Consider the following 9,564-nt stretch of genomic DNA (forward strand, 5'->3'; position numbering starts at 1 on the left):
ATATGAATATCCTTAAGACCATCAATCTCAACTAGCCATTGTACATATAAGGACACATATAAGTGATATGGTTTAAGCTATACTACTGGTCAGAGGCATTGACCATATTCAATTTGGATGGAAATCATTATGGACAATATAAACAAATGTGTACATGCATTAGTCCAATCCCAATGCAGAGTGATACACAGTTAATGTCAGAAAATATAATGAGATATTCATATATTGACAGTCCCTACATTCAATATCTGGGCTATTCTCTTACACCTGAATTTTTTTCTCTAATTTACTCTTATTATTGCCCAATTTAGAATAGGAATGCTGGCAGCTTTTGCTTTCTTCATCCTGCTGGGCAAAAGTCCCAGTGTGGAGTAAAGGATGCAAGATTTCCTGCTTTGATAATTAGGAAATAACGTAGTATGGAATTCAAAGGTGCTATTCTTCTGTTCCTCCTTATAAAGGCAGTGCCTTGCTTCTTCCAGCACAGACTTGGGAGAAACTCCAGAGCCTCTTCCAAGATGCTGGTGGTCCTGTTCACAGCGGTCCTGCTGGCCCTGAGCTCTGCTCAGGAACCCGGTGAAGGTATGAGAATATGGGTGTGGGTGCTGTGACTCTTCCTAAAAAAAGGAGACAAAATTGCTGAAGAAGAGATAGATAGGACAGAGGACAGGAGATGAAAGTTGAACAAGACCATGCAGTGTTTCGGTTTTAAAAATGGACAGACTCAGATTTGAAGACAGTGTGGTAGCTAAAATATACTATATATGCCAGTAGCCTTGCTCTACTCTTGATCAGGGGAAATCAAGGGAAAAACACATATAAGAGCCATTTGAAGGATGGCAAGTAAAGTAATAAAAACAAAATTGTTATGCAGAAATAATAATAACATCTTCCCAATTTTCATTTCCCACACTCATTCAATATTCCAATGAATTATCACTGTGTGCTTAATCATTTATTCAAATATTTATTTATATTCCTTTTCTTTGAGAGGACAAAAAGTTATAAAGAGATAAATATTTTAAATTACATAGAGATAGATAAAGGGAGAGGGAAAGAGAGAGAAAATTAGACTTATCAGTGCAAGCAGCAGGATTCTAAGTAAAATGGAGACAACAAAAAGAAAATTTTATGTTGTGACTTAGTGGTTGACACTCAGCAAAGTAGTCACCAGGGATGCTGCAAATTACTGCTACCAGGTCATTTTCCTAACAGTAGTTAAAAATTCCCTCAGGAAATGTCAGATTGTGGCTAAACTTTCTTGCAAACTGTAGGATTCTAGTCGCTTTGTGAATTCATCTTGAGTGTATCCTTTGCTTTACTTCACAATGGTCATCTGTCAACACTCTTTCTCAATAAAGTCAAGCAAATACAAACAAATCTTTAGTCTCTATATCTGTCCTTAGTAAGGAGAGAATTTTTATAACTCTACAATGTATTGTCATTTCTATTTTTAGGAATAAATTAATGTAATTTTCACAAAGTTTCAGAAAAAAATTTTTCAACTTTGAAAATAAGGAACATTAAAGGGGAGGGCATCAATTTACAATAAGCCAGAAGTCTGAATTCTCTGAAAACATGAGCAAATTTATTTTCTACAACACAGGAGTGGTTGGTAGGAGATGAAGTTTAGATGAAGTGTCCTGATTTTGACTCTTCCATGGAAACAAGAGTTCCTCAGTGTCCTCCTCCAACACTTTTTTGCCTTTATTTTAGTTGATTTAATCAGGAAAAGCACACAATGTGTTGGTGTCTTGTTTCTTTGTGGCTCTATACTCAATGTATTGAAACCATTGATTATAACCTGTGATGAGTTTGTTCAGTGAACAATATATGGTCTGTGACTTTTAGACTCTTCTTCCCCTAATAATGTTCCTCAACATGAGACCCATCTTATGAGCAAGCTGCATGAATTTTACCTTGAAACTAAGATTTGATCTGGATTCACAAAAATATAACAGTTTTTCCAATAATATAACAGGTAACATAACCTTCATATATGAACTGATTAACTTGTTTAAATTTGTCTAGGGAAACTGCTCCTGAATACTCTGGAAACTGCAATATGTATAGCTGCCTGTCATCCAAAGACCATGGTTTAAGAGGAACATTCTTTCTTTTTTTTTAAATGTTATTAAAATAAGTATAATTATTTTTTTTAACTTCTGTTGCATTATGACGAGAAAAGTTACATGATTTCAACTTATCTGAATTTGGTAACATTTAAAAACATATTTTAAGGGCTGGAGAGATGGCTCAGCAGTTAAGAGCATTGACTGCTCTTCCAGAGGTCATGAGTTCAAATCCCAGCAACCACATGGTGGTTCATAACCATCTGTAATGAGATCTGACGCCCTCTTCTGATGTGTCTGAAGACAGCTACAGTGTACTGATATAATTAATAAATAAATCTTAAAAAAATATTCATCTGTGGGCAAAAAATAAAAAAAACATATTTTAAGTAAATAGAATTAAATTACATTCTTGTTTCCCTTTTGTACCCCAACTCCTCCCAGAGACCCCCCTTCAATACCTACAATATCTTTTTTGTCATACCTTAAGATTTATAAAATATTATAACAATGAAAGTAAGTATTATAAAGGTTGTTTGATATAAAACAACAATTTAACAGTCTTATGTAGATGCTTGTCTACAAGAATAGTGAAAATACATTTTCACAATATAAATTTTAAATAACTCCAAACATATTAACAGTATTATTTCAAAATAATACATTACTACTAGTATTTTCTTAAATGAACATAAATATATAAATTCTTTTTGTTTGTTTTGTATTTAGTGGAATTTAAAATCTTGGCTCTTACTGTGGTACAAGCTCAAAATAAGAACAATTTTTAGACACTGGATTTCATTGTAATAAGGCTGTACTTCAATGACCCTCACATCACCAAAGGATTTTACCTCCGTAATCAGCATATCCTAATTGATTGAAATCCAAAAATATGAGGAAATAGAAATTTGTGGATTGTCATCCAATGATCTCTCTAATTTGGTAATTGGAGAAACAGGTCCAATATTTTACAATATATATACACTAGCAGCTTGTTTGTTTGTGACAGTGTCTGGCTGTATACAAAATAAGGGTCTTGAAATCTTGCTTCTCCTATCTCAGCCTCTCTATTAGTCGTATTGTTTATTTCATGTTTTTACACTATACTCTGGTTTTCAGAACAGCTTATATATTTCAAAAGTATTTATATATCCAAAAGAAAGTAGACAATTAACTTGGGAGGTAGCTTGTAAGAGAACAACAAAGAGTGAGAATAAATGTTTGGCTTGATGTTTATAACACTTGTATCAAGTTTGAAGAAGAGGACTTTATAAGTTACTCTTTCCCTAAGATGAATTCTTTTCCAAGTTATCAAAGCTAATGAACCAAATTCTTACACTCACCTAATGTCTGTGCCATCCTCCAAGCAGAACCATTGTTCATTGAAACAGTTGGTGAATGACTTTATGGATAGACCATCCTAATACATATGCCATTTCCTAAATGAATGCAATGTATTCTCTGTGGGCTGAGAATAAAGTCTCTCAAATCAAATAGCTTTGGCAATAGCAGGAAGTCTATATCCAAAAATCGTGCCTAGAATTCGTTTCTTGGTGCAGCACAACACTCAAGAGGAGCATTTCTTGAAACTATAAAAAAAGATTGCTATTTAGAAAAGATGCTATGTGAAAAGGTCATTGAGATAAAGGAGAACAAAGTCATGTATGACTAACCTCATTTAATATTTGCTTTTGTCACTCAGAACTTCAGAACCAAGACCAGATTCCCAATCAGAGACCACCTCCTTCAGGATTCCAACCAAGACCACCTGCTAATGGGAACCAGCAAGGCCCACCCCCACCAGAAGGTCCACAGCAGAGACCTCCACAAGGCCCACCCCCACCAGGAGGCCCACAACAGAGACCTCAAGGCCCACCCCAACAAGGAGGCCCACAGCAGAGACCCCCTCAAGGCCCACCCCCACAAGGAGGCCCACAGCAGAGACCTCCTCAGGCTGGAAACCCACAAGGTCCACCACAAGGTCCCCAATTTGGTAGACCCCAGGGACCTCAGTAAACCAGAATTCTGTGACAGGTATGATTCATATTTATCCCCTGGTGTTTGGTAGGGAAGAAATCTCCTTATATATTTCAGACTGAAGGAAGTAAACAACTTAAATATGTAGTAATAACTTTGTCCTGGTCCCAATATCAAATATCTTTATTAAATACTTAATAATCTATTCATGAGAGAATATATGTTTTTGAAGGAGTATCTCCTCCAAATTTGGTTTTCCACAATATTGCATGTCTTATATGTTTCTGGCAAGAAGACCCATTTTCTTTCTAAGATTCTTTTCTTCCTTCCTGAGATTCATGAATTCAAAAGTATACACAGATCTCAAATCTGTTCTTTATTCTTGTTTCTGTTTCCTTTCAGCGTGTTCATATAATTAATGACTGAAATGTCATGTTCTCTCTGTACCCTGCATACATTAGGTTTTTCTTTTAATTTCAGAAATTGAGTATGAAGATGGCTTCCTCACAAAGTTCTTCCACTGCAATGAGGGATCAAATCTGGAGTTTCACTACATTAATAAAATGACCAGCATGCAACTTCTGAGTGCTGTCTTTCTTTATAGGCATCTTTCTAGCTGGAATTTCAGGGTTAACAATAATCAAAGTATTTTCTAATGGTTTCTTTCTGCAATTTTTCTAGCAATTGTCCATAAGACAGATATCTTGTACCTGACAAAAATGTTCCACTCTTTTCTCTTGCCTGGTCTCTACAACATAATGGGTTTTTAAAATTACTTCCACAGTCTTAAACAACAGGGTGATAATTTTGGTAGACTATGAGCACTGAACAGAATCCCAACCTTAGCATATGCTAATGAAACTTTGAAAATGTAACAAGGGTGTAATTAAAGGGACATTGGCCAGCTTGATCTTGGCGAGCTTGGTTTGCCTTTCTCCCAATACCTTGCAAAAAATTGTTATATTACATTCCTAATACTAGGTCCCCCCGAAGGAATATTTCTTTATTTGGCTACTTATTTCTTCTACCCAGGTCCTGCTATAAATTTATTTGAGTCCAGCAATCATAAGCCCACTTTGCTTTACCTATATAATATCCACAAACAAAATATGCCACTACATCTTAGTCCATTCTAACCCAGACCTACACCATTCGCTTCTTAAAAGTTACAACTAATTGGCTTTTACTGCTGTGTTTCTGCCTGAGTCAGAAAGCAGACACTTTAACTTCTCTTTCCAGCTTAATATAGTATTTATCTGTGATAAAGAATCTACCTGTGAAAACAGATGTTTGTGTGCGGATTATGCATAATCTGGGGTGCAGGGACAGGAAACATACCAAGGCAAGAGGGTTGAAGTAGGTATGTGTGTGGACTAGGGCACCAGTTCCTCAGAGGAAGGGAGGGATTGTCAAGAATCCTTGATTGAAGCAGTAGGCTGGTAGGTTCTGGACAATAGACTACCAGACTGCAGTGGCTTAAGGACATATAAGGTAGATAGTAGGGTTTTCCAGAGTTGCTGAAACCTTGGGCTGTGTCTTACGGTTTCTATTCCTGCACAAAATATTTTGAACAGGAAGCAAATTTGGGTAGAGATGATTTATTCTGCTTATACTTCCACATTGCTGTTCATCAGAAAAGGAAGTCAGGAATGGAACCCAAGCAGGCCAGGAAGGCAGAGCTGATGCAGCAGCCATGGAGGGATGTCAGTTACTTGCTTGCTTCCCCTAGCTTGCTCAGCTTACTTTTTTCACAGAACCCAGGACTACCAGCCCAAGGTGGCATCACATATAATGGGCCCTCCCAAACGCTATCATTAATTGAGAAAATGCCTTACAGCTGAATTTCATGGCAGCTCATCTTCAAAGTAGGCTTCTTTCTTTTCCTTTTATTTTTTTAAATTGGATAGTTTATTTATTTATTTATTTATTTATTTATTTATTTATTTTTAGATATTTTCTTTATTTACATTTCAAATGATTTACTTTCTTGGTTTCCCCTCCAGAAATAACAAAAACAAACCCTGTTTCCTCGACACTCCCTCTGCTTACCAACCAATCCTCTCCAGCTTCCTAGCCCTGACATTCCCCTACACTGGAGCATAGAACCATCACAGAACCAAGGCCTCTCCTCCCATTGATGACTGACTAGGCTGTCTTCTGCTACATATGCAACTGGAACCATGAGTCCCACCTTGTGTACTCTTTGGTTGGTGGTTTAGTCCCTGGGAGCTCTGAGGGTACTAGTTAGCTCATATTATTTTTCCTCCTCAGGGGCTGTAAAACCCTTCAGTGCCTGAGTAATACAGAAGTAGAGGTTCACAGCCATCCATGGGACTGAGCACAAGTCCCCAATGGAGGAGCTAGAGAATGAACCCAAGCAGCTGAAAGGCTAACAACCACTTACGATATTTTATTTATTAACATTTCATATATTATCCACTATCTGGTGTCTCCTATGAAATCCCCTATCATATCCCTCCTCACCCTGCTACTATGAGGGTGTTCATCCACCCTCCTGTGCATTTCCCCTTCACAACCCTACAATTCCCCTACACTGGAGGATCAAGCCTTCATCTGACCAAGAGCCTCCACTCCCATTAATGCCAGATTAGGCCATCCTCTTCTACATAAGCAACTGGAGCCATGGGTTCACTTTTTTTGGTGCTTTAGACCCTGGGATCTCTACAGGTTCAGATTGGTTGATATTGTTGTTCTTTCTATGGGGTTGCAATCCCCTTCATGTCCTTCAGCCATTCCCTTATATCCTATATTAGTGTCCTTATGCTCAGTCTGATGTTTGGCTGCAAACATCAGCATTTGTACTAGTCAGGTTCTGGCAGAGCCTTTCAAGATGCAGCTATGTCAGGCTACTCTCAGCAAGCACTTTTTCAGAAACAGTGTCTGGGTTTGGGATCTTCATATGGGATGGATCTCCAGGTAGGGCAATCTCTGGAAGGCCATTCTTTCAGTTTCTGTTGCATTTGTTGTCTCTGTATTTCATTTAGACAGGAACAATTCTGGGTTAAAATTTTTGAGTTTGGTATGGGTCCCCATCACTCAATATGGAGCCTTGCCTAACTCTACATATTGTTTCTACATGTTCTCTCTCCCCTTTGTTATTCCACCATGGTGAACTCTCTGTCTAGAATTATAAGCTAAAATAAAGTCTCTCTTATGTTCCTTTTGGTCAGCAAATTATATCACAAGCATTAAAAAATAAAGAATATATTCAGAATGAATATACTGTCTATATTAGACAACATATTTGTGATTATTGATCCAATGGAAATGTTGTAAAGAAGGGAGGTTTATAGTGGTACAGATTTCTAAGTTTGCATTTAAACATTATACCTAAACATGTAACATGAGAGTAATTAATGCTTAGATGGCAGTCAGTATTTCAATTGAAGACATAAATAAAATAAAATATTAACAGATACTGTTAATGTGTTTATGATATTAAAAATTTCACTATTTCAGAAAATAATTCTTCTTTTCAAAAGATAAACCTTAAATGGATTCCAATCACATTCTCTGATAAGTACCTATTCCTTATGCAATCCCCTCTCCATTTCTGAAGATATAACAAGCATTGGAAAAGGGTACGCCATAGCATGACTGCAAGCCTTGGGCATTGCTTCATTCTTAACCTCTGACTGAGACTTCACTTACGCTTGCCTTAGTTGTATCTCCTGTAAAATGTGAGAACGATTGTGATTACACCTCCTAGAAAGTTCATTTGAAAGACTAAATGGTAAGTATGTTAAATATAACTAACTTTATTAGAAATTCCCTTCTGAGAAGCTTCACAAAACACAAATGTGCTCAAGTGAGTACAGACTAATTTTTAGAAAGCTTCAACATTAATCAAACTGTGTATTGTATCACAACAGGGCAGCCAGAACCTATCAGTAAATGAAGGCTTATTTTGATGCCCATATCATTGATTTTAATGCATTAAGTAACTATATGACAAAAAAAACTTAATTTAAGAGTTATTTTGTTTCTGTGCTGCCCTGAAATAATTTCCTTTTCTGTTAATAAAGCAGGGAAAAAATTTCCATCTACAATTAGTTTTCCCATCTCAGAAAATGTGAACATTTTATTATCTGAGACTATATTATCATTATTATTATTATTATTACTATTATTATTATCAGTATCATCATCATTATTATGTGCATGTTTACAAACATATATATATAATACCCACAGAGTCCAATTAACATTATTCATATATACTTGATTATTGGGCTGACAACTCTACAATGGCAACCCATCAAAGGTTCCTGGAAAAAAACGACTTTCTTTACATTACTAACTGTTGATTGGCTGGAACTCTTAAGTTAAGTGTCAGGGCTTGGGAACATTCCTTCAGCCGTGTTGGCAGATGTGATCCTATTCAAGTCTGGTGTTGTCTCTCTTGTACTCAGAAGACACTATTACAACAATCCTCTCAGCACTCTGGGTAGTATACTCTTCATACCCCATTTATGTAATAATCTCTCAACCATATGCGTATGGGTTGTGCTTCTAATGTACTTCTTGTTGAAGACACTCTGTATTCATTTATTCTCTGCATTTTCAGTATTTGAGTGTGTGCTATAAGAGCTTTCATTAACTGCAAAAGGATGCTGCTTTAGTGAGAGCAAGTACTATAGGGTTATAGAATATTTTGAAGGCAGTTTAAGAATATATCAATTCAAAAAAAGGGTAGTAGTTGGTTTTCATCTATGGTATATGATTTCCTCAGCCACCAGTTCTTGGCTACATTTACACAATTAAGGATGTGTTCCCTCTTATGCTTCCTCCTATTGAGTGGGCCATAATCCAGTCACAGAGCATTAGATAACCCCTAAATATTAAACTTATGAATGCACCATTGTGTGTATTCTGAAGGGCTGTTGTGATCATAAGTCAAGGGATTTAAAACTTGGTAGTACTGTTAATAACTTTTGAAACCTCAGAGCTTACATTACACATTCTGATATGAGAACTAGCCCTCAGCAAATAAGCTTTTTATAAATACCACCTCGACTCTCCAATCGCTACAAACAAAGGTTGTTCTCCCTTCATCCAGCATGTTTTCCCTGAATAATATCAAAAACATTTTACTTTTAAGAAAAAAAATCACACAAAAATGGAAACAAAAATAATCCCTTCTTTGTTTACTTTGTCTATCAATGAAGCTTAATTGGATATAACTTGAAGTTGAAGAAGCCCACCAGTTTTTCAGTCTGTGAAATGGCAATGAATGAAAATGGAAAATATTTGAAAAAATAACCAGCTGAATATTTTTATTCAAAATTAAATATTTTTAAAATTTCTTTTCAGTAAAAACTATTTATTATGGATCATATATATCTTTATATTCAGAAAAATATATCAATAGCAATCAAAAAGTCTGATAAAAATCATGCAAAGGACAAGGTGCAGGAGAGCCGCCCCCAGGCGGCAGGGACAGGATCCTCTCAGCTTCCAAGTGGCAGAGGTGGATCAGCGACCTTAGCTGCCC

At 36.4% G+C, this 9,564-nt stretch overlaps 1 protein-coding gene across 1 annotated transcript in view; it reads left to right on the forward strand.

Annotated features, from left to right (window-relative positions):
* The first annotated feature begins 518 nt into the window (after nucleotides 1-518).
* The window catches only part of LOC116100017 (proline-rich protein 2-like), a 33,737-nt gene continuing 24,691 nt past the window's right edge, over nucleotides 519-9,564 (forward strand). Inside the window, exons 1-2 of the mRNA XM_031384075.1 lie at nucleotides 519-582; nucleotides 3,775-4,065. Coding sequence (XP_031239935.1) covers nucleotides 519-582; nucleotides 3,775-4,065 — 355 coding nt within the window. The remainder of the gene's footprint in view (nucleotides 583-3,774; nucleotides 4,066-9,564) is intronic.

This window comes from Mastomys coucha, unplaced genomic scaffold (assembly GCF_008632895.1).
Source record: "Mastomys coucha isolate ucsf_1 unplaced genomic scaffold, UCSF_Mcou_1 pScaffold20, whole genome shotgun sequence".
In the NCBI taxonomy this organism is placed as follows: domain Eukaryota; kingdom Metazoa; phylum Chordata; class Mammalia; order Rodentia; family Muridae; genus Mastomys; species Mastomys coucha.